Source organism: Rhagoletis zephyria, unplaced genomic scaffold (assembly GCF_001687245.7).
Source record: "Rhagoletis zephyria isolate East Lansing unplaced genomic scaffold, Rhagoletis_zephyria_1.1 Rzeph_scaffold_00176, whole genome shotgun sequence".
Taxonomy (NCBI): domain Eukaryota; kingdom Metazoa; phylum Arthropoda; class Insecta; order Diptera; family Tephritidae; genus Rhagoletis; species Rhagoletis zephyria.
The window spans coordinates 64,630-89,586 of NW_016157260.1; the positions used below are offsets into that span (position 1 = coordinate 64,630).

The 24,957-nt window shown below is 35.1% G+C and overlaps 3 protein-coding genes and 2 long non-coding RNA genes across 10 annotated transcripts in view; 3 read left to right on the forward strand and 2 right to left on the reverse strand.

Annotated features, from left to right (window-relative positions):
* Positions 1–1,114: 1,114 nt before the first annotated feature.
* Positions 1,115–1,673, forward strand: LOC108357238 (uncharacterized). Its single transcript, XR_001846646.1, has 3 exons — positions 1,115–1,201; positions 1,264–1,341; positions 1,510–1,673. It is a non-coding gene; the product is annotated as an uncharacterized LOC108357238 (long non-coding RNA).
* A 1,697-nt stretch (positions 1,674–3,370) lies between these two features.
* Positions 3,371–4,145, forward strand: LOC108357410 (uncharacterized). The gene is made up of 3 exons (XR_001846653.1): positions 3,371–3,603; positions 3,777–3,854; positions 4,023–4,145. It is a non-coding gene; the product is annotated as an uncharacterized LOC108357410 (long non-coding RNA).
* A 2,609-nt stretch (positions 4,146–6,754) lies between these two features.
* The window catches only part of Hen1 (Hen1 methyltransferase), a 23,998-nt gene continuing 5,795 nt past the window's right edge, over positions 6,755–24,957 (forward strand). Inside the window, exons 1-2 of the mRNA XM_017608385.1 lie at positions 6,755–7,034; positions 7,118–7,195. Coding sequence (XP_017463874.1) covers positions 6,879–7,034; positions 7,118–7,195 — 234 coding nt within the window. The 5' untranslated portion in view covers positions 6,755–6,878. The remainder of the gene's footprint in view (positions 7,035–7,117; positions 7,196–24,957) is intronic.
* bsd (back seat driver) lies at positions 9,956–16,413 on the reverse strand. Of its 6 annotated transcripts, none has more exons than XM_017608349.1 (7): positions 16,347–16,413; positions 15,907–16,279; positions 14,064–14,931; positions 13,079–13,234; positions 12,322–12,995; positions 10,944–12,254; positions 9,956–10,887 (listed from the first exon to the last, which is right to left on the reverse strand). In XM_017608349.1, exons 3-7 carry the CDS (start codon positions 14,434–14,436, stop codon positions 10,240–10,242), a joined length of 3,162 nt encoding a protein of 1,053 aa, XP_017463838.1. In that variant the 5' UTR covers positions 14,437–14,931; positions 15,907–16,279; positions 16,347–16,413; the 3' UTR covers positions 9,956–10,239. The 6 variants fall into 6 exon arrangements, with proteins under 6 accessions (XP_017463838.1, XP_017463844.1, XP_017463853.1 ...); XM_017608355.1 differs by lacking the exon at positions 16,347–16,413 and adding an exon at positions 15,420–15,588 and having other exon boundaries at positions 15,907–16,336; XM_017608364.1 differs by lacking the exon at positions 15,907–16,279 and having other exon boundaries at positions 9,956–10,884.
* Positions 19,722–23,771, reverse strand: LOC108357282 (uncharacterized). The gene is made up of 3 exons (XM_017608375.1): positions 23,413–23,771; positions 20,525–23,338; positions 19,722–19,826 (listed from the first exon to the last, which is right to left on the reverse strand). The coding sequence occupies exons 1-2, from the start codon at positions 23,648–23,650 to the stop codon at positions 20,577–20,579; spliced, it is 3,000 nt and encodes a 999-aa protein (XP_017463864.1). The 5' UTR covers positions 23,651–23,771; the 3' UTR covers positions 19,722–19,826; positions 20,525–20,576.

Genomic DNA, 24,957 nt, shown 5'->3' on the forward strand with positions numbered 1-24,957 from the left:
AGTAAATGTCATGGACCAATCTAACGTTTCAAATAAAGAACCGATGAGATTTTGCAAATTTTATGCGTTTTTTTTAAAAAAAAAGTTATCAAGCTCTTAAAAAATCACCCGTTATATTACCGCCCCAGTCGGATAATTACTGACGATTGGTTAAAACTTTCTGATAATTAGGATCAGAAAATTTCATATTGACTATTAGTAGACGTAACTTATGTAGGTATTTTTTTAATTCTAGGCGCGTGTAGAAGAACGTGGCTGCATTTAATGGTGAATAGCTGGATAGATGGATTCCTTGAAAATTGTCGACCTAAGCACGTTTAGGTTATGTGATGTCTGCTGCTAAAAGGTAACTTCAATGAAGAAGAATCGATTTATCAAAATGTTTAAACATGATGCTTAATATTACCGCCCCAGTCGGATAAATACTGACGATTGGTTAAAACTTCTGATAATTAGGATTAGAAAATTGTATATTGACTATTAGTAGACGTAACTTATGTAGATATTTTTTTTAATTTTAGGCGCGTGAAGAAAAACGGCTGCATTCAATTATGGCTTAAACGGTGGCTAAGGTTAGTTCATTATGAATACATTTTTTTATACAAACTTACGTTTGCGATAATTAAAAGAGACAATTTCCTATGTAGAACATTTTCGGCTGACTTCCTGAATGCATCAATGCAAAGCATGTCTCTTTTATTTCTAAACTATACCTGAAGAAAATGTCCAATATGCACAACCACGTGGAAATGCCAAATTGGGACTTAGTTGCTCAAATTAGGCGTTTCCTTTCCATCAAACATAGTTTAGAGATTGATGCTTTGTATTAATGCATTTAGGAAGTCTGACTAATTTTATAATTGATTAAGCAATCAAATTTTGTTATTTCAGCTTCCGTTGATGAACTAAAGCTTCATATGATTAAATTGCATTCATTCACCTAAGAAAGTGGTGATAATGAGGATTAAATTTCTGGATAAATGGATTCATTCAGAATTTTCTTTGATCTATGGAAGTTTAAGTCAAAACATCCAATGTTAATGGTATAAAGTGTGGCAGCATTTAATCATGGTGTAAACGACGTTTTAAGGTTAGTTCATTTAAATTAATTTTACATACAACGCACGTTCATGATGATAATTAAAGTAGACAAGCATATAACTGAATTTCCTATGTTGATTACTTTCGTCTGACTAAACATGTAATTTTTCTTATATGTAAGTATAAGTAGAAGCCATCTAATATTAAATTTATTTAATTCAGGAATGCAAGAACAAAGGAGGCATTTACGGTCCAGTTCTGCTTTAAACCACGCTAAGACAATGATCCTTGCTCATATCGGTAAGGATTCTTTCATTTACAGCTCGATAATATCATTGCTAATGATGATTTTTAGTTATCCCTGTCATAAAGACAATCTTGATGATAAAAGTACACTGACAATCTTTGCTGTATTTATTACATCTATAAATTCATTTTGTAGAAAGACTAATTTTTCTCTTATTTCAGGTGCTTATTTTGATGGATTCAAAAATGTTATATGAACGTTAATAAAGAAAATTTTAGAGAAACTTAAAAACTGTTGTTAATCAAACGCCTGCCGAATGTTGATTTCAATTATATATTAAGTGAGTAGGGAATGGCTGCGTCCTCTTCAGAAATGCATCGGGCCAAAGCATCGGGTTCGCCATTCGATAGTTTCAGTTTTCACTATCGAAATTAATGGCCCTATTATGCATGGCGACTGATAGCCGATGTGAAATGTATAGCAACTGGCTACTGAGTCTGGTCGCGAAATTTTTGGTTTCCCGCTTGTGACGATTTTGTTATATACATAAATTGTTAAGCGCATCGGAGCAAAGTTGCCAATTACTTCGAAATGCACAAGTCAAAAAAGTAAATTCGGACGTTGTCTGCGCTTTTCTGTATACAAAGTACGATACTGGTAGCCTTGTGGCTACTAGACCAGCAACTAGACACCAGTTGCCATTCATAATAGGGCCATTAATCCATTTTTTAATTGAAATGTGCAAGCATTTGTAAGACTTTCGTTATTGTGCATTGACTTCTTTTTTACAAAAGTTAAAAAAATTAAAAGTCAAAAATTTCAACCATTCGGGAAACAAAACTACATTTCGTGTCCAGTGTTTGCGAAATGGGGTTAATTTTATTATCAGGCCAATTCTTAATCCTCCCGGGGAGTTTGTTCTCCGGGAATTTGTTTCTCCCGAGAAAGAAATCCACCAATAATTAACTCCCAGGTAGTAGCTTTTTCCCCGAAAACTTGGGAGGAGGAAATTCCAACATCAAAAAAGCTGTTCCACGCTTTTGGGAGCTCAACTTGGCCATTTAATATAAAAAATCCTCGGGGGGGGAATTTTTATTCATGATAGGAGGAAAGGGAAAAGAGGAAACTCTCGGGGAGTTTCTGTCAGAATCGGCCAGTATTCCTAGGACTGCATTTACACCCAATTTACACCTGTGCATGAACGAAGACACAAGATCACGTAAGAACAAGGGAGAGAAAAAAGTTGATTTTTTGAGCGGGTTCTACGCCATCTGGTTTCGCTGGAAAACAGAAAAAAAGTAAAAGCAAAGAAAACCAGAATTAACCAAAATTATTGTAAGTCATTTTAAACATACAATTCGGCTAAAATGTTTCATTAAAAAGCTTTAAAACATGTCGTGTTGAATTTACTCTTTAGTTAAAGAAAAGCGTAAAGTATGCTGTAAACAAATGCTCAGCTGACGAACCCGCTTTGGTAAACTTTTCTCAAAACCAGTTACAAATACAATTTATACAAGGTGGTGTTGATGGCGAATTAAGATTTTCGCCGAGGTACGTCTTAATGTCAAAATGATGTGTTTGTTGTAAAATGAATTCGCCTTGGTGGTGTTACTGGCGAATTTAGATATGAATTCGCCTTGTTTATAACATACACATCATTTTGACATGAATAAGTACCACGGCGAAACTCTTAAATCGCCATCAACACCACCTTGTATAAATTCGCCTTGGATGTGTCTGTTGTAATAAGAATTCGCCTTGTTTAAAACAAACACCTCATCAAGGCGAATTTATACATTGTATTTTTATTATATTTTATTGTATTGTATTGTATTGTATAAATTCGCCTTGCACCTCATTTTGACATTAGAAAGTACTGCGGCGAAAATCTAAATTCGCCAGTAACACCACCTTGTATAAATTCGCCCCAGCGTGAACGTTGGCAAGGCAAAGAATTCCACTTGTATGCTTACTAGATGTCTCCACAGGCAAAAGTTTTTATCTTGATAATGTTACGAGGCAAAATTTTGCCCATGGAGACCGCATATTGCTCTTGGCAANTAGGAAGTCTGACTAATTTTATAATTGATTAAGCAATCAAATTTTGTTATTTCAGCTTCCGTTGATGAACTAAAGCTTCATATGATTAAATTGCATTCATTCACCTAAGAAAGTGGTGATAATGAGGATTAAATTTCTGGATAAATGGATTCATTCAGAATTTTCTTTGATCTATGGAAGTTTAAGTCAAAACATCCAATGTTAATGGTATAAAGTGTGGCAGCATTTAATCATGGTGTAAACGACGTTTTAAGGTTAGTTCATTTAAATTAATTTTACATACAACGCACGTTCATGATGATAATTAAAGTAGACAAGCATATAACTGAATTTCCTATGTTGATTACTTTCGTCTGACTAAACATGTAATTTTTCTTATATGTAAGTATAAGTAGAAGCCATCTAATATTAAATTTATTTAATTCAGGAATGCAAGAACAAAGGAGGCATTTACGGTCCAGTTCTGCTTTAAACCACGCTAAGACAATGATCCTTGCTCATATCGGTAAGGATTCTTTCATTTACAGCTCGATAATATCATTGCTAATGATGATTTTTAGTTATCCCTGTCATAAAGACAATCTTGATGATAAAAGTACACTGACAATCTTTGCTGTATTTATTACATCTATAAATTCATTTTGTAGAAAGACTAATTTTTCTCTTATTTCAGGTGCTTATTTTGATGGATTCAAAAATGTTATATGAACGTTAATAAAGAAAATTTTAGAGAAACTTAAAAACTGTTGTTAATCAAACGCCTGCCGAATGTTGATTTCAATTATATATTAAGTGAGTAGGGAATGGCTGCGTCCTCTTCAGAAATGCATCGGGCCAAAGCATCGGGTTCGCCATTCGATAGTTTCAGTTTTCACTATCGAAATTAATGGCCCTATTATGCATGGCGACTGATAGCCGATGTGAAATGTATAGCAACTGGCTACTGAGTCTGGTCGCGAAATTTTTGGTTTCCCGCTTGTGACGATTTTGTTATATACATAAATTGTTAAGCGCATCGGAGCAAAGTTGCCAATTACTTCGAAATGCACAAGTCAAAAAAGTAAATTCGGACGTTGTCTGCGCTTTTCTGTATACAAAGTACGATACTGGTAGCCTTGTGGCTACTAGACCAGCAACTAGACACCAGTTGCCATTCATAATAGGGCCATTAATCCATTTTTTAATTGAAATGTGCAAGCATTTGTAAGACTTTCGTTATTGTGCATTGACTTCTTTTTTACAAAAGTTAAAAAAATTAAAAGTCAAAAATTTCAACCATTCGGGAAACAAAACTACATTTCGTGTCCAGTGTTTGCGAAATGGGGTTAATTTTATTATCAGGCCAATTCTTAATACTCCCGGGGAGTTTGTTCTCCGGGAATTTGTTTCTCCCGAGAAAGAAATCCACCAATAATTAACTCCCAGGTAGTAGCTTTTTCCCCGAAAACTTGGGAGGAGGAAATTCCAACATCAAAAAAGCTGTTCCACGCTTTTGGGAGCTCAACTTGGCCATTTAATATAAAAAATCCTCGGGGGGGGAATTTTTATTCATGATAGGAGGAAAGGGAAAAGAGGAAACTCTCGGGGAGTTTCTGTCAGAATCGGCCAGTATTCCTAGGACTGCATTTACACCCAATTTACACCTGTGCATGAACGAAGACACAAGATCACGTAAGAACAAGGGAGAGAAAAAAGTTGATTTTTTGAGCGGGTTCTACGCCATCTGGTTTCGCTGGAAAACAGAAAAAAAGTAAAAGCAAAGAAAACCAGAATTAACCAAAATTATTGTAAGTCATTTTAAACATACAATTCGGCTAAAATGTTTCATTAAAAAGCTTTAAAACATGTCGTGTTGAATTTACTCTTTAGTTAAAGAAAAGCGTAAAGTATGCTGTAAACAAATGCTCAGCTGACGAACCCGCTTTGGTAAACTTTTCTCAAAACCAGTTACAAATACAATTTATACAAGGTGGTGTTGATGGCGAATTAAGATTTTCGCCGAGGTACGTCTTAATGTCAAAATGATGTGTTTGTTGTAAAATGAATTCGCCTTGGTGGTGTTACTGGCGAATTTAGATATGAATTCGCCTTGTTTATAACATACACATCATTTTGACATGAATAAGTACCACGGCGAAACTCTTAAATCGCCATCAACACCACCTTGTATAAATTCGCCTTGGATGTGTCTGTTGTAATAAGAATTCGCCTTGTTTAAAACAAACACCTCATCAAGGCGAATTTATACATTGTATTTTTATTATATTTTATTGTATTGTATTGTATTGTATAAATTCGCCTTGCACCTCATTTTGACATTAGAAAGTACTGCGGCGAAAATCTAAATTCGCCAGTAACACCACCTTGTATAAATTCGCCCCAGCGTGAACGTTGGCAAGGCAAAGAATTCCACTTGTATGCTTACTAGATGTCTCCACAGGCAAAAGTTTTTATCTTGATAATGTTACGAGGCAAAATTTTGCCCATGGAGACCGCATATTGCTCTTGGCAAGCATAAATTAACAGAGCTTTTATCTTGATAAATATTGCCAGCAATTTGGTACTTTGACAGCTATATTTTCATTTGCCCGATAGCTTCGTGGAGACAACATTATTGATATTTCGATATAAAGGCAAAAATTTAGCTGTTTTCTATTAAATATTTGTTATTATTCGCTTGGGTGTGAAATAGCATATGTTTTAAATTTTTATGTGATGAAATCCGGAAAAAATAGCCACCTTACAAATGCTTTTATCAAGATAAAAAATCATAATCCAACTACACAAGATCTGACCTAAATGTAAAAATAGGCATGTTTTATTCAACTATCACAAGCAAATAGCTAAATCTTGGTCAAATAAAACGAAATTATTTCCTATGTTAGTCTAATTTTGACAGTTGTTTGACTGCAAATAGTGTCAAAGTAAGTTTTTGCCTCTTTCTGATTGGCTGAAGGAGAAAATTTCCGATGCTGAATGGCAATGCCTCTTGTTCAATATATAAGCCAAGATAACTTTTCATAAGCCAATATAATTATGTTGGGTAAGTCCTCCATACAAAATAAGCTAATAGCTTAAATTTCTGGACAAATAAAACACGGCTAATGATGTATTTGTTGTACAGAAGCGGAGAACAATGATTTGACACCATCTTATTTGAAAATTTCTATAAGATAACCGAAATTAAGAAAATAAAAATCGCTTTGGTTTCAGCTATTACGCCGATCTGTAATTTCTGGATCGGCTTTCGGCACAAATTTGATTTCCTTCTCTCACTAGGTACTTTTCATCTACTCGCTCTCAGATTTTCGTTCAACAAACGAATGCGCCATGTTTGTTCGCTCCATCGCGCACAATTGCTACAAACTCCAGTGCGGGAACATAATGATCCAACGAAACGTTGTGAAACTGGAACGAAAGAAAACAAAGAAATATAAACAAATGACGCTTTCACAGTCAATCACAGAACCGCGTAAATTGTATAAACTACACTGATTTATTTCGTTCTTTGCCGGTAAATTTGTAAAATATGTTTTCCTATGAATTACCCGATGGAGGTTTACGTGCTCGTTGTTATATAAATTCCGAGGGCGACATCAAGTTTGATCCTCCTGTGTACGAGCAACGGTATACTACAGCAGTGCGCATACTGGAAGACTCACGGTGGGGACACAAATTTAAAAAAGTGAGGCAGTACTTGGATTCATGTTTGCTTAAATTTTGTACATATATTAACACTAAGTTGTATATTAATTTACGTAAATATAGGTTGTGGACTTCGGTTGTGCCGATATGCGATTGTTATCGCTCCTGCGACGCGTTGAAGGCATTGAGCAGATATTAGAGGTATGTAAGTTTACACTTTCTTCGACTCACCAAACAAACTTTTATCAAAAGGATAATGGGTGTAAAGCAGCACATGGGTTTTCGAATATAATATATGTCTCTATAGTTCACAAACCCAGCATCACTTTTGCCCTTTTATGGGGTGACCATGGTGTTGATTTTGTAACAGCTTACAAATTTCTCAAGGAGTTTTTTTGGGAGTGATTATAAAATTACAGATCTTGGCCAGATTTAAATCTGGGTCGTTCCGTTTTCGTAGACCTGACTGTCGTGGTAACGGTGACCATGTAGTTTTTTAAAGCGCTTCTCTTGTCAGGTCATAATAGGGATAGGAACTATTTCTGAATCCACTTTAAGTTCGTTTTTCGTGAAACTTTCGAAAATGCTATCACTGAATTCGAATACCTAAGAACCTAGCATGTATATATACATATGTTTATACGTCCATATCAATTGTGATTCAGTGATGGAATTTAAGTAGATTTCATGATAATGGGACCGCCAAATATTCATCAATAGCCCCGATTCTTTTAATTCTTGAAACGTTAATCGATATGCAAATGTACATAAGTATTTATACTGACCTTTTAACTAATTCGAAGAGCACTGCATTTTTGTCAACAGCCGACCACTTGCTCAATTTGGTTAATATCAATAATATCGCTTGAATTAGTTTGGATAACGTTATTATTAAGTTTGACCCGAGCGCAAATTAGGGGAAGTCTAACACAACTTAAATTACGAGAACTTATTCGTAAGATCCGGAACACGGAACAAGCTTTTCCCTGAGTTAAGTCAGGTTTGGTTTGCCGGATAACTCAGCAATGTTGTGATTTATCCAGATTAATTTAATTATAATACCGTAGTTCGATGGCTGAGTGGAAGATCGAACTATTTTGGCAGCGGGTTTAAAAACGCCCTATCTCAGAAAACTTTCACGAAGACCTTACTTCAGAACGCTCTATTTCAGAAGTTTATTGAAAACCGCCCTATTTTAGAATTTGGTTCAAATTCAACTGAAAATATGTTGAGATAGGGAACCGAATTCTGAAACAGAGCGTTCTTGAAAAGTTTTCTGAGGTTGGCCGTTTTCGAACTGGCTGCCAATATATGTAGGTCGATCTACTACCTGCCCGTCGATTCGATATCGTAGCACCAAGTGGTTATGTTTTGTGAATTTTGTAATTATTCTAACTAAAAATCAATACCGATATGTTTTTGCACTTCTCCACAGGGTTGAATAAACCTGCGCATGCTATAATTTTTAGTATCGAAACTTTAGGCCTGAGTTGGCCGAAGGTCGAAAGCTTTTACCATTTCCGCCACCTAGTGTAGTGTGCGATACTTCAGATTTCTTCATTCCTAAGCAAAAATATCACATAACAAATTACAGTAAAATGGGAGTACACTTCCACTGTGGGAGTTGGTACTTCCACTGTGCGACACCTCCACCAGGGTTGTGGGTAGCTGCAGCAGCTAGCAGCTAGCGGTAGACTTAACAATAGCTAGCGCGGGTATGATAAATAGCATCGCGGAAGTTCGCTCTAACTTTCCGCCGAAAGCTGTCGTACAATGCAATGTTGGAGTTATATCAAAGTACATTCGCTTATCAACCCACTTAGACCACAATTTTAAGTTCGCGTGCATATTAATAAAAACACTTTTATTTAATCTGTTTATTTTATTTTTTATTTAATGTTTGTATAATCCTATGAAGTTTAATGGTTTTTATTATGAATTCCTTTATTTAATGGCTAATATATAGGTATTTTTCTTAAGTATGCAATAATAATAAAAGATTAAACAAATTAAAAAACACAAATTCTTGGTGTATTGGCAATTGATCAGTTATGGTTTTGCGTATAAAAATAACTAATTGCAAACATACTAAAGGAAAACAAGTGAATGCATATTAATGTACTTGTAAGCACATACTGATGCTACGGTGTTCAACATCGCTATGTTATGTGGGCACTTACAGTTCCACATAGGCTAAGGGCTGGACTATAACGGAAAGGCCTTCATTATGACCCAGATGCACATATGTATTAGATGCAAACAAACTAAGAAATATAAGAAGAATTATGTATAACATTTACATTAACAGCAAAACTTACAAGCTATTTGCTTAAATCAGGCGATTGGGTGTAATCGTCAATAAAATATCGCCGTTGATAATGTTGACAAAGTGCACATGTATACATATGGAAAAACAATTGCTGAGAAAGGCTTTTACAATTCAAAATTATGCTTGTGCATTGCATTTAAAATGTTAAGTCTTGGAAGAAAACAACTCCATCCAAACGATGAACATTCATTACAGTATTTGTGTGCGCCTGGTGTGTCTTCTTCATTTACTGTTCTGCTCATAAATCAATACGGCACGATCCTATTTAAATTTTTTAGACTTTACCTAAATCTAATTACTTATGTTTAAAGAGTAATGTGTTTGCTGAATATTTATACAAAATGTACAGCAGTTGTTCACGCTATTATGGATTTATATTTTATAAATAAACTCGAAAGTAGTTCAAAATATGTATATTTTCAGCGGCAATAGTATTTGAATTTTTTATCCACGTTTTATAACTGCTAAATTATTCTGAACCAATTGTAAAAACAACTCAACCCTAGAATTCTGTGTTTACGTACTTGTTTACATTTTGGGCATACGATCATAATAAAATTAACTATTATGCATAAAATATTGTATAATGTTATTCAAATGTTTTATTTTTATTATGAGTTCCTTTGTTACAATTTTAACTTTGCTCACCCCTTTTCGAATTTTCTTCGCAAATTGTGTTAAACGTGTTGTGTTAAAAATGTAAACATGCCATGAATATTATCTATAACCTTTCCTTCGGTTAATTTCTTTTTTGTAATGGGTCCTCTGCACTACTCTAGTTTATTCTATGCCATTGAAGCATTCAAATTAATGCTTATTTAAATTAAAGTACAATAGTTGAAAACAGTGTAAAATTTAGAAATATTACAAAGTTTCTCTGGAACCTCTAAATGTATGTATGTATACGTTTATTTTTTCACTTCTTACAGTGTCGGGTTGATGCCGCTGCTGCGGCATTGCTGCCACGATAGTAAATATTTTCGTTATTGATTTTTTTCCAGACGTTGAATAAACTACAAACATCCGGACTGAAATTTGAATTACTTTCCTGTTGATCCATTGGATCATCCATCTCTGTATCAGTCTTAATTAAGCAACGACGAGTACGTCGTTCTGGCCTTCCACTTGCACTGCTGTTACTAACCGTAGCGTGATCGACATTTTGCATAGCATCATTACTACAACCTTTACGATTACTACGCGTTGTACTGGCACTAGAACGTTTGCTAATAGACTTTGTGACAGGTTGGCTTGTTCTTGATTTATTTACATGTGGTGTTGTTTTGGCTGTAGATTTTACTGAACGCTGCTTTACGCTGCCTCGATTTCGAACTTCCCTGTCTGAAGATTTCATTGGCACCTTTGTTCTAGTTGATCGGGTGTTGTGTGCTCGTGTATTACGTCCACCGTTAAGCACAGAGTTGGTGTCTTCAGTAGAATCTGTATCGACGTCTTCTTCTTCCTCCTCCTCGTCATTATCATCATCATCGTCTTCGCTTTCATCGTCACAATCATCTCCATTGTCTTCTGGTTCATCTGTCTCGTCCACTTCCATGTCCTCCTGCTTATCAGTGTATAGCTTTTAATATTTATGACAATATCAAACCTAAAGAAATTTACCTCTTCCTGGCCGTCATCATCCTGATCTTCGTCAGTTTGATTATCTTCTTGTTGTGAATCGCAATTCTCTTCTACTAGCCTCCCGCTTAATTTTAAGCGTTGTTGTATCTCAAGTATAGCATACGTTGGCTTTCCCTCATACCGACGCGCTACTGGTTGTTGAACTTCACTCAATTCCTCCTCACGATCGAACTCCTTTTCTGCGCGTTCGCGTGCGATCTGATCGGGATCTTGTGATAGTATTTCCGCCCAAGAGAACTTTTTCTTTTTCATTGATTTCTTATCAGATTTAGACCTCAAATTTTTCGGCGACACTCGATTGGATAGAGTGCGCTCATGGAATGGTGTGCCAACTGACAAGTTCATAATACTCCATGCTGCGTTACCGTTATGTTTATTCATTTCGAATATATCATTTTTGTTCTCGATTTCTTCTTTAACGCGCACACAACTGCGGGCAATTTCGTTGCTGTCCAAACGCAATTCACCAAGTGAATATCCGAGTTGTTCAAACTCACGTTCGAATAAGCGACGATACCGTGCATAATCCGGACGAGCGTGGTAGGCCAATTGGCCAACTTGATGTAGAAATTCACCCAAATATTTAGGAACTTGTTTGCCATAGATTTGCTTTAGCATTTCGCGCACATCGGTCATTAGGTACTCCTTAGCACGATGTACCTTTTCTTGTTGATGTTGTGTTGCAGCATCTTTCCATGGCAAATAGCCTTGAGACCAAAATATTAAATTATATCCCAAACATTCTAGGTCACTGCGGCGTGAATGGGCACCCATGTGAGCATCACGCGATGTAAATTCTAAAGTGCCATCATGTGCGCGGCGCTGATCCATAACAAAAGGGCGATGTACCCCATTATCCATAAACTTGGAAGCCAAACCGAAATCAATAAGGAAGATACGTTCTTCCTCGACTGCTACAAGCGATTCCGCAACTGCAGTTGTAGCTGAATTTAAGTTTCCAGTGTCACTAGACAAATGCTTGCTGGTACTCAAACTATTAATGAGTTTTTCTTGACGCCGTGTTAAGCGTTTTGGGGCGGTAGTTGTGTAGGTATTTGAAGAGTGGCTGGACTTTTTGATAGCTGCCGAACGACGAGCGGAACTTGGTAAAAATTCTTCGGAATCGTCATCAGATGCGATCGACTTTGAATCAGCTGTGTCTTCTTTTACAGAAATACCATCCTCGTTAAAGAATTCCGAATAACTAATACGTTTTGCGGGTCGTAAATAATGTGACTTAACCATCTCCTCATAGATGGAATTTCTTTTTTGTCGCCGACATGAGCGTACCTGAAATCAGTGAGAACTCATATATTAGAATGCATATGTAGAAAACGTTTTTTATTTTTCAACTTACTGGATTAGATCCACTGTATTCTACTACAGTGTTGCGTGGTCGGCGCTTTCGATTGCGATTTACAGGAGTTTCGTAAATGTCTACAGTATTGCTATTGTTACTATTTGTTGTGGCGCCATCATCAAAGTCCTCATCCTCCTCCTCATCTTCGTCGACAAACATTTTCCGTTTAACAACAAAATCAGCGTCGTCGTCATCGTCATCGTTCGCTTCTTGCTCTGAACTATTGCCGCTATCTGTAGTCTGCTGTTTTTCCTCGTAATGTTCATCATATTTCGAAGACTTTAGATTAGAAGAGCGTGACGATTTACCATTGCCCGTTGTGACTGGGGCAGTTGCAGTTTGTTTTTTATAATACTTGCATTTGGAAATCATAAGATTTTGCGCTTTGACATCGTTATGGCAATAGCCCTTGTCATGTAGCTTTTCCAAAACATTTACTATCTGTATTGCTAGAGTTAACACAGATTTTTGGTGGACACGACAATTTTTAATTAAAGAGTGTAAATCGCGATCGAACCGTTGCAATACTAGAAACCGGTAGCGTGCATCTCCGAAATAGTGAGAGCCGGATGCAATGTAGTTTGGTATACCAGACGGAGGATTTTGCGGTAAAGATGCTGCGATATTCTGCTGCCTAATCGAATTTTCCTTTTCCGCTTTCACATGGTTAGCTAAACACAAAAATTCAAAATAAGGCCATTGTAATGTACATATGTAATTTACTAATGTTTTAACTTAATATAAAATTCCTTACAGTCATCTTTGGCAGTGTTCATTAAACAATGAATTTCCACAAATAACGGTCCGTTTGAATGCGGTTCGATTTTGACAACGAATTTAGCATTCTCGTTAGATACAGGAATGGTGATGTTGTCTGAAGCCAAAAAAATTTCACCAAAATTTCCCTTTCCTAAAAAAATAAACGTTTTAATTTTTACATAAAACGTTTGTTAAATTTTTCGTTATTAAGCCATAACATCCCTGCAAAGCATACGTTCAGAGTAATCTGAATAGTAGGAAAAACTTAAAGAACACATTAGTTGCGTTCCAGATGCTTCACGATTTGCAGGTTTTTACAGTAAGTCGTTCCAGGTGACCACCTCCCATAAGGTTTATTAATGGGGAAAACAGCTGTTCCTGCAAATCGTGAATTTCGTGAATATCGTGAAGCATCTGGAACGCAACTATTATTTCCTTTTCTAATTGTTTTGGCGAATTTTCCAAGATACTTTAATTCTTTTACGAAATTTCGGAAGAGCTTTGGGTCTTGTTAGAAATTCACATCGAACGTAATACTTTAATGATTCGCGCAATACTGAGGCTGTGATTGCAATTCAAGCAAGCCCTTGTTTTGCAGGGATGAATGTAGTATATAAAGATAATTAGGGCTATCACGGAATCCATCGTAGTTCGATTTTTAATGAAATCTACGAAAATGCTATTACTGAATTCGAATACCTATGAACGGTACATATACTTTGAATGCAATACGTTCGTACCAATTCGGATTCAGTCATCGCATTTTAGTAGATTTCACAAAATCCGACTATGATGGGTTCAGCGATAGCCCGGACTATGCAGATACATAGATAAATATATATAATAACGACTTTAAATAACATACATAGTATGTATACGCTTATGTTCATAACTTCAATTATTGTCTTTATTTGTGACATCAGTTTCTAGTTTTATAGACATTGCAAACAAAAGAATTTTTAACATACTTAATCACTCACCAATAGGTTTACCAAGTCGCCACGGCTTCTGCATCAGGTCATACATAATAGTACCATTAACCACGGATGGCAGCAAAGTATACACTGGTTTTGGGGATTCGTTCACTGACGTATTAGCGCTAAGTAGAATCGACGAGTTGTTGGCCTGTTTTGTAGACAGATTTCTCACTTGTGGTGTTACGTTTGTGGCATCATTTGAAGACGAATCTTCGTCATCGTTTTCGTGCCAGTAGTTATGACCTCCTCGTAGTACCTTGGCTGTAGCCGAGATTACATCAGCTGCAACTCCAGAAGAATTTCTTTTTCGTTTGCGTATAGTGCGAGTTGTCGGCGTTGCATGCTTTGCCTCTGTAACTGCCATGCGTTTACCCATATTTACTCACAATTGCACACCTCTAATATGATACGAAAAAGCTATGGAAAGTTTCTGTTGGATGCCTTCACAAACATTTGTTCAAAATTTTTATGAATATGTTTGCACTCAAACTTTTTGAAGGACTGTCGGGGTTGGTGTTTCTCGAAAAAAAATAAAATTTAACTGATGAACCGAATGTGTTTAATGCCTCCAAAACTCGAAACTTCGTACTTTTCGATAATACAAAATCAGTCTCTTTGCTCTACTTTTGTCTTCTGTAGATGTTTTTTGTTACTTTTTAAGGAACGTTCAACGTTTTTTTTTTTTTTTTTTTTGTTGTTTAATCTGCCTCGACACTATTCAGCGATGAAGGTACATGACATCTGATTAAATTTGAGTTCTACTTCTTGACACTTGACCAATCGGTGTAGACTCGCTGTTTGTTCTTACTTTAGGCTTGGAAATTGCTGTTCAAATTATTTATCGCCTTTTATTCCTCCTGTTGTGATTGCTCTTTTCGTTTTTTTTTTCGAAATCCATGCAAAGAAAGATGTAAAATACATACAAATTAATTAGTATTCCAAGGTGTTTAGCCTGTTCCCGTACTCTAGGATTTGCAGGTTTTACAGGAACAGCTGTCTTCGCTTTTAATAAACCTTATGTGAACGTGGCGCACGGGAACGACTTGGACTAAATCCTGCAAAACCTTCAAATCGTAGACATTCTGGAACGCTCAATTATTATGTTATTATAGCCGTCATCGAAACGAACGAACTCAATGAGGCACAACCAAACTCGCTATCGTCCATCCTTGCTAGGTAAATTTGTTGTTGCCTTCACATGCAAAATTGTTTGTTAATCGACCGGAACAAAAACATAGCAAGCAGAGAGGTGGCGAATCGAAGACGGCTTACATGAATTAAGTAAACGTAAAGCAACTAAATACTAGATATGAAACAGAATAAAAAGAGCGCACATATCAAACGTACATATGTACATACATAAAATTTGTGTAGGCAATTGTTATATTGAAATTTCCCATCTTGAAAACCGATTAATCGGAACTAGAAATCGATCATTCCCGCTGTTTCGACTTTCGGCATTGAAATATTTCGTTTTTTTCCCCCCATCTCGTCTATCCTTTTTGACAGTTTTCCACATGTAAATTCGCTGTGCATAGAAATTAAATTAGAGTGGAGAAAAGCATATTTTGTTTTATCGAAACAATTTTACTGTTTTCATATTGCTTTGCAAAATCTAATTCTTAAATTCAAAGAAATATTTCCCCCTTTCAATATTCAAGCACTTAACATCCAAGCCCAGACAGCTCCATACTTGTCGAGGCAGAAATGAAAACAGCGACGGTAACGGCTACAACGACGAAGTCTGCACGACGACTGCTGTTCGTTTGCCGCAGCAGCGCAGCAAAATTTTCTTTCAAACATTTTTTAATCGATGCAACGCGACACAGTTGCATGCAAAACTAACCTTTTAATAGATTTTTTGTCAGCTACTTAATTGAATTTAACATTTCAACTATACAAAGTATGGGAAGATAAGATTTTGTACTTCAAAACTTATTTAATAACTGGCTGCACAACGCCGAAAAAATTTCTGCTGCAATTTGGCTCATTGCTAGTTGGCCGACTAACTTATTCGCTTTGTCTCTTCCGATTTCGCCTTCCCGTTTCGTTTGTTTCGATTTCAAGACAGAAAGGTAGAGAAGTAATAAAAAAAAAACTTGACCACCGATAAAGATTTTCACTGCTTCTGGTCCATGCACTTTTAGCAGACTTTTTCCCAAACCAACCCGGCATTTTCTTATCCGCTTTCATATCCCATGCGTAAAGTGGTTACTTAACTATATTTTAGAACTATTTTAAAGCAAATATTTGAGTACAATTTAGGGAATTTTCTATAAAACTTACAAGATTCAAACTTTTTCGTATCAGTCGTTCCACACTAATTACAAACACCAGTAAAATGAAATCGCCGCCAGCCGCCGCGTTTCATTTTCATTTTTGTCGTTAACGTAGTGTTGCCGTTTTCGAATCGTTTAATTACCCAGAACAAAATCCAAATAACCCATAAATTCCCACACAAATTTTCAAATTCCCCACAAATTTACCACACACGAAATAAATATTTTTAAGTTTAGTTTCCCTCACAAAGCTTTTTTATTATCTTTTAAAATATATAATATATTTAAGTTATTACAGTTCTCTGCAACTTTTGTTTATTAAGTTAATAATAAAATATTAAATACACATACATTATAATACAAAAAATTGCTTATTAGGGAATAAAGATAAATCAATACATGAGGTTAGTTCTTTGAACTGTTGATCGCTGATCGAGATATTATTTTACATTATTTGGATAAAGAAAAGTTACGCAAATTCAACATCGATGTGATGCTGATAAAAGTCTGGATCAATTTGTGATCAACTCTGTTTTGTTTCCTAATTAAGTGAGGAAATTTTAATTGAAAGCACCGACAAATGAATATGTACACAAACAAATTTTCGGTTGTGGTTAAAACAATTCAAGTTTTTATATTGAATTTTTGGTTTAAAATTTATTTTTTCTTTTTCAGTAGGGTATTTGAACATTATCTTCTGATCGTAATAGATATGGATCTGAATAAGGGACTAGAATACGGCTGTTTGTCAAAACCGTACGATTTCGAACTCGCGTAAATGTACATATGTACATTTGCTAAAAGCGATACCATAAATGCTCTTCGAAAACCTATGTTCGAAAGTGCTAAATGCAAGGCGAATTTATACAAGGTGGTGTTGTAAAATCAGCTGATTTCTTCGCCTTACATGTATTTTATTTTGGCTTTTACTGATTTGACAGCACACCCATCAAAAGCAAAAACAAAATACATGCAAACTTTGGGGCGAATCGAGATTTGACATAACACCCTCAATACAAAATACATGTGGTTGTTGTTGTAATCTAAATTCGCCAGTAACACCACCTCAAGGCGAATCTATACAAGGTGGTGTTATCGGATCCGCTGATTTCACGGCGAAATTGTACCTTTTGTCAAAATCATGTGTTTGTTGTAATTTGGCTTCGTACTGATTGCCAAGGAGCGTATAATTTGTTGTAATTTTTGTTTTTGTTCTGTTAACACCACCTTGTTTAAATTCGCCTTGCACCACCTTGTATAAATTCGCCTTGGTTTTTGCTTTTGATGGGTGTGCTGTCAAATCAGTAACAGCAAAAACAAAATACATGAAAGGCGCAGAAATCAGCTGATTTTACAACACCACCTTCGCTTTGGCCCTGCCGGCAAATGTGTTTTCTTCTTCTCTTGTGCGTGTTCAAAACGATAAAATGTTTGACTAATAAGAGTACGTGTACATATAAATATATAATCTTAATGAAAGCTCGTCTGTTAAACACCCAGTTTACACAGAGAAATCTCGGATTATTAGCCGTCAGATTTGTTGTCTGTGCCACTGTGTTCACTTTTTCCCAGGGACCATAACGGTTATAACTTTTATTATAAAAATCACTTTAATCGTTATGATTATTTTCCGAGCAAAAAATAAAACTTAAAACGTAACGATTGTTTTCCGAGCAAGAAATAAAACTTAAAATGTAACCATTATTTTCCGAGCAAAAAATAAAACTCAAAACATAACGATTTAACTTGATTTTTATATATAATATTTAGAAAATAAAAATCAGAGCAGCTGAAGGTATTCCGAGTAAAAAGTAATATATTGGTGGTGGATATAAATCTGGGTCGTTCCAGTTACGTAGACCCGACTGTCGTGGGAACGAGGAGGATGATGTAGGTGTGGTCAGTGATGCTGACTGTAATTCATGGTGATTGGGTAAAGGTATTTCGGTAGGTTGTGTCAGTGTGACATTCCAATCGTAGCACTCTGCAGCTTCCATTGCAAGTTTTCCTGCTAAAGGTATGTACATACAAGTACTTAAAGCGCAAAGTTACAAGTTATTGCTCCTTATACTCACCGCTTCCATATTGCTTTTTTCATAAAACAATGATTAAATTCAGAAACTTTAGGTCATTGAAGTAAAATGAATTCGACTAAAAATTCTATTTCAGCTGATGAACCAGATTTCTTGGATGCCTCGACCGTCTTTCTGTCTGCTACGTAGCTGCTTCGCAAATGCTTTTTTTTCTTTATTTCGTCCACATTCTTACCCCATTTGTTTGCGATATATGTACGCCCATGCCTTCATCTTTATGTCATAAGGATTAATCCACTATCTCTCTATACATACGGAACATGTAACAATCACCTTATTAACATACATACATATGTACAAAAATATTTTCTCATCTAATGCCCGACCTCTCAATGAAACCAAAGGTCCACTTAAGTTACAATTTATTTTTTAAATCTTCTTGGCGGCGTTCAAAATATAATTTTTTTTTATAAAATATACCCTGTGCCAAAGGCGATAAAAATATGTAATATGTAAATTTTTCTTTTAAGTTCATTAATTTTTTGTAATATTAACATGAAAATTATTTACTTCCAAAACAATTGTAGTTTAACTTTTTTTTTTTTTTTGGGATTTGGGTAGGTTGGCCGGTTTAATTGTAAACCACCGCCAGGTTATTCCTCTTAGTATGCTATATTCCAAGGGTATGATAAATCTTCAGGTGTGTCCAACGTTGCTCCACTAATACACGTATGGTAATACCGCTGAGGGCCAGAACCACGTGCAAAGTTTCTGCTGGTCTAACGTCTTAAATTTTTTATTAATTATATATTAGATTGTATTAATCTGTATGTATTTAATGGCAGGGAAATAAGTCCACGTATCGCCAGGTTATATCTCAAAATGTATAATTTTATAATTATGCGTCAGATGTTTGTTAAAATTTAATTTTATACTTTAATCATTTTCATGCAAACTGTACTTCATCAGTTCTATAGCAGTTTTTAGTTATTTTTCCAACAGTTATGTCCATACCGTGCAAACGGTACTTTATTTAGCTTTGCATCTTCTTTGTTTAACGAATTTAACATTATGGTTAATATTTCACTTGAAGCACTTCATATGTATGTTTTATTTAAATTAATTTATTAACATTATATTTAAAGTTTAAGTATTATCAGATATCTTTTATTTTAATTTGGAACGATTCAGAATTTTATATTTATTACATATTACTATGTATAACACGACAAGTCACATGTGAAAAGACTTCATTATTTGCTTATATTTTAATCCAATATTTGCTTTAAAAGTACTCGACAGGTCAGCACGACCATACTCGTCGAGGAGCCATTTTGAACTGAGTAGTTTAACTTAAGAACAAAAAAGGAAACTGCTGAACAAAACCCTTATACATTAGTTAAATATGTGCATATAAGTTTGTAAACACCTACATATAATGCACCTTGTATACATACAGTTGTCCACAAAATAATAGGAGTGCGATATTTTGACCAGTTTTGGCTATTTGTCTTTTGTTTATTTAATGTTTATTATTTTTTTATAAAAGCCTAGCTGGCTATACAACAAACACCATATAAATTCAGATTTTAAACTTTGTATAAAAATTATAAAAATTTTGCAATTTTTCACCCAAATTTCAAACTTTTTAATCAGAATCTTTAGAAAAAATTCTGGTATGCAGTTTTGTAGCACATTCAATTCTAGTCTGAAGAAGTGCAAGTTTCAAGCGGCTAAAAAATTCCGTTGATTTTTGAGAATTTTTTTGGTTAAAGGTGTTTCACGTTTTTTCCATACAAAGTATGTCGACAATTTTCTTTTATATGGAGGACACTGCCAGCAAAAAAATTGCCAAAAATCAACGGAATTTTTTAGCCGCTTGAAACTTGCACTTCTTCAGACTAGAATTGAATGTGCTACAAAACTGCATACCAGAATTTTTTCTAAAGATTCTGATTAAAAAGTTTGAAATTTGGGTGAAAAATTGCAAAATTTTTATAATTTTTATACAAAGTTTAAAATCTGAATTTATATGGTGTTTGTTGTATAGCCAGCTAGGCTTTTATAAAAAGATAATAAACATTAAATAAACAAAAGACAAATAGCCAAAACTGGTCAAAATATCGCACTCCTATTATTTTGTGGACAACTGTATGTACATAATTATTTTTAATAACATGGTTTTTTGTTTTTACACCAAGTGATCATTTGCTTGGATGCTCTATGCTACCATTTATCTTATTCAAATTTTCATCCGAACAATCTTTTACCATTTCTATGATTTCATTGAATTGGTCGTCTGATAGTTCGGGGTCTTCACAAAGCTTTTCTGCATCATGTTTTAAATTTTCACCCGATGGATTTTTAAATTTTTGTTCAAATTCTCTCCGAGAGCTTGCCACAAATGTCTGAATGTCATTTTGTGTGTTTTCTCTGCCTTCACATAATTCATAAAACAAGCTATTTAGCGCAACTTGATTAAACTTGGAAAGAAGGTTAATGTCCAAACTTTTATATTTTTCAAAAACATCTTCGTAAAAATTTATAGTTGCTTTTGTTGTTGAAATTAAGCCAGATATAAAGCGTATATTTATCATATTGGGCTGTTCCAATGAATATAAAAATTTTAAATGATCTTTTAAAGCATTAATTTTTTTTCTGTAACTGCTGGTAGCTGATAAAACACATTGGTCTCTATGGTCGAACTCGTCGAAGAGATCATTCATGCGCTGGACAAAATTTTTAGTTGCTCTGGCGCAATTTAAAAGTTTTGGATCAGAACCCATTAGTTTCTGATTTATTGCCTTTTCAATTCCTACTGCAACAGAATTACTGAGTAATTGAACCGCTAGGTAAACATCCATTCTTTCGACAGTGTCTGGGTACAAATGTGATGGGGTGAGCTTAGGGAATAGTCCCAAACTAGGATAGGCCTTGTCGATGGTATATAATTTCTTGATTATTTTGAAACTAGCTAGACCGTCAATAGTTTGTATATCGTAACTTAAAAAGCTATTGCGAATACACTTTGTTAAATGAAAGTAGTCAAAGAAGCAATGGATTTTTTCTTTCTTGCGTAAAATGTAGGGCTTCTTCTCCGTGGCATATAACTGTTTGTATATGTGGGCGTTGCAAAGTGATTGATCACAAACGATAGCTTTAACTTTTAGACCAACACATTGTGCAAAATCTATGCTTTGATTGAGATAACGTAACAAATTGTAAGCATTGAAGCCAGTTTGTCCTATGAAATACGATAGTATATATTTCCAATCGCTAAATATGCCCTTAACTATAAAGAAACAACATTTTTGGCGGCTTTTCAATGTATTGGTTGCTGTTCTGCCCGGTTCCTCATCTTTCTTGATGACAACTTCATGGAACATGATGTGGCATATGCGGTCTGTTTCGGACATCTCACTTACAATGTTTTTTAAAGTTCGAGTTGTATGGTCATCAATGCCAGATATTCCGCAACTAGTGGTTGGCCGCCATCGCAGAAGGATTGATTTGTGCGGCAGGACGCATTTAAGTTCCTCACGCATAAAATCATAAGCTTTGGGCGAAATATAAGTTAAATTCTGGGCTAAACATTTCTCCTTTTCGGTATATCGTCGATTAGGACCATCAACGATCATCTTTGCAAAAGTAACTGCATCTTGGCTCGCACCATCAAAAGGAATTACTGCTCGCTCTTCTAAGATACGATATTTTGTCTTTAAGAATTCGATTTCGCCCTCCAATTCGGCCACTCTTTCTACAAATTGTTTGGCTTCACATTTATGTATTCTTTTAGACTCATATTCGACTTGAGCCTCTAATTTGGCAAATCTTTTATCCAGATGTTCCTGATTACACTTGTGTTCTTGTTTAGATTGACCTTCTAATTCAGCAATTCTCTTTTCAAAATGTTCATGATTACAATCAAGTGTTTTTTTTGATAGAAATTCGACTCGAGTTTCCAGGTCTTTTATTTTCCTTTCAAAATGTTTCTGATCACATCTTAGTAATTTTTCATTATTTGTTTGTCCATGAGGCACGTCTAAATACTTACTGCTACAACTAAGAGAAGCGTGATCACATTGAGTAGAGATCAATGTCTTATTATGCGCGTCCTGAGCACTTGCAGCGTTTTCCCTTTCGCTATTAATATCGTTCATATCTTCAGATGATTTCTCATCATTGCAATGCAATGATGATACCGTTGAACTCTTCCCGGCATTGGGAGCAACAATTTCCTCTTTTTCGCTAACAAATGAAATAGCATTGGAAGCCATATCACTGTCAAATGAATCATACCGTTTCCTTTTGCATTCCAAAAAGTAATGCTGTTCAAATTCTAAAGGTAGTTGGGTTTTATTCGGAGAGATAGCACTCTTTTGCTTTTGTAATGTTGTAATGCTCTCTACGCCTCGATCAGGATGCGAATGTAAATTCAATGTTGGAAAGGCTCCAATCTTCAGTAATTTTTCGTCAGTCGTAAGAAAACTTGTTTGGAAATGACGTGCACAAATATATAATTCATCGCATTCCGACGCATTTAAATTGCAGGCTTTGATCCACCTCGTGCGACTTTCTTTAGCAACTGGAAAAGAAATTAATGTCGCATTTTTATCCAATCTGCAGCTTCTGATGCAACATGTACGTTTGTTTTCATGGCGTTGGATGGTTTCCGAGTTTTGTACAGCAGGAGCATTAGTTGATAATTGACGAGGTAGGTTCAACGTAGGAAAAGCACCTAACCGTAGCCGTTTTGGGGTAATAAATTCTTTATCGAAGTGGAGCTCACAAATAAGAGGTCTTGGGTATTTTGATGGATCTATATTGCAAACCTTGTTCCAACTTTCGTTATATTTGCGATATGTAAAGAATTTGCGCTTGGCATCACTTGTACAATTTTTAATGCAGCAAACTTCTTTCCATTTTTTTTTTATATGAAAATTATGTGGTGGTTGGTAGTCATAACCTGTAGAATGAAATTGAACATACAAATGTTGTAGATTGTGTGGTATGGTTTGGTATTGAATTAAGGTAACTCACCCAGGTTAAGTGTTGGAATCGCTCCTCTTTTTAGACATTTTTCACCCAAAGCAGTGGGCTCAAAATGCCGGATGCACACATGTGAATTATATGGTGGCAGGAAATCCAAGTCTGAAGTATACAATAAATTCTCTCTCCACTTTTTATTTTCTATTGGATCATGTGGGAAGCAAAAAAAACGCATGCCGGAACCTTCACTTTTACACCCGCGAACACGACATTTCCGTGAACTAGGCATTTTTTATACCAAGCTAAAAAATAATTCTTTTTCTAGCATATACCATGATATTAAAATGAAGGTAGTTTCAATAAACAACTTTTGATGGATAATAAAATTTTTTGAAGTTTCATAAATTGTATTATCAACGGCCTTGCCACTTTGATAATATTAAAAAAATAAATCCGAGTATTTTCTTTCCCATATTTATACCAATGTAATAACATTTCAAATCGAAAACCATGATTAGTGCTTGGTACTTTTTTTTACTTACGTAACTCGCACTATTTTTATTAAAAATATTTAAAATGTAAACTGTTAAAGGAGACTTCATCGTAATTGTTCTTTTCATTTTGTAATAAAAACCACGCGCGCATTATTCTGTTATTTTTTTGTTTTCTTATTTTGAATGCAATCTTGCGATTTAAAAGTCGAATTCTAAATAATGTTCTTCCCAAATAAAACCCTTTTATATTTTGGTTCAAATTTAATTTTACATTTCTCATCAGATTTTGCAAAAAATTAGGCTTTGTGATTAGCGCATCATCATTAAAATTCACAAATTTTTAATTTATGCAAAACACCTGAAGTCGGCTTGAACAGACCGCCCTCCGATAAACAACTAACAGATCGTCGTTTAAATTACAAAACCGTGTACCAACAAAATGCACAACTGCGTATGTGAGGTTGCATAAATTATTTTGTAGAGAGTAAAAACACTCATATTTCGAAATAGATTTTATACAAAGAAATCGCATTTCAGGACGAATGGATAAGGCTTGAGCCAAGATCTTGTGTGAGCAAATCCAATTTTTGGCAAAAAATGTCAGTTACGCGGTTTTGCAGAACGACGATAGGCGGTTTTGTATTTTAAGCGACGATATGTAAATACACAGTTTCTTCATGCTTTCTGAAACCTAGTCGTCAACCCCATTTTCGAAATCATGTAGCCGGCATAATTTTCTAGTTCATCATATTCCACATCTTTGAATGTACTGATAAAACCTTCTGCTTAAAAAAAAAAATATTTCTTCTAGTGATCAGGTAGCATGAATTTTATGAAATGTCATAATTTTATTAAAAGTCAAATGGTTAACAACAACAACGAATGTCATTAAATTTCTGCGCTACGGGCTACAACTACAGAAAAATTCTGCGGTGTTGAGTTTTCATTTACATGGCGCTTTGGTAAGGCAGATCGTGTCAGCTGACTCGGGTTACGTTCTTGACTAATTTCAGCTTAAATGAAACTACCTTCTTTTTTGTATCATGGTATATACTAATTTCGTTGTTGTGGCTGTTAATTTGGTCTAGGGATGCGAACCATG

Bases quoted from the DNA above. Each gene is read 5' to 3' on its own strand.
- bsd (XM_017608336.1), bottom strand. From the start codon at position 14,436: ATGGGTAAACGCATGGCAGTTACAGAGGCAAAGCATGCAACGCCGACA. The intron at 13,235-14,063 runs GTGAGTGATTAA...TTATTTTTTTAG, and splicing joins GCGACTTGGTAAACCTATTG to GAAAGGGAAATTTTGGTGAA. The intron at 12,255-12,321 runs GTAAGTTGAAAA...CACTGATTTCAG, and splicing joins AATACAGTGGATCTAATCCA to GTACGCTCATGTCGGCGACA.
- LOC108357282 (XM_017608375.1), bottom strand. From the start codon at position 23,650: ATGCCTAGTTCACGGAAATGTCGTGTTCGCGGGTGTAAAAGTGAAGGT. The intron at 23,339-23,412 runs GTGAGTTACCTT...TTCATTCTACAG, and splicing joins GATTCCAACACTTAACCTGG to GTTATGACTACCAACCACCA.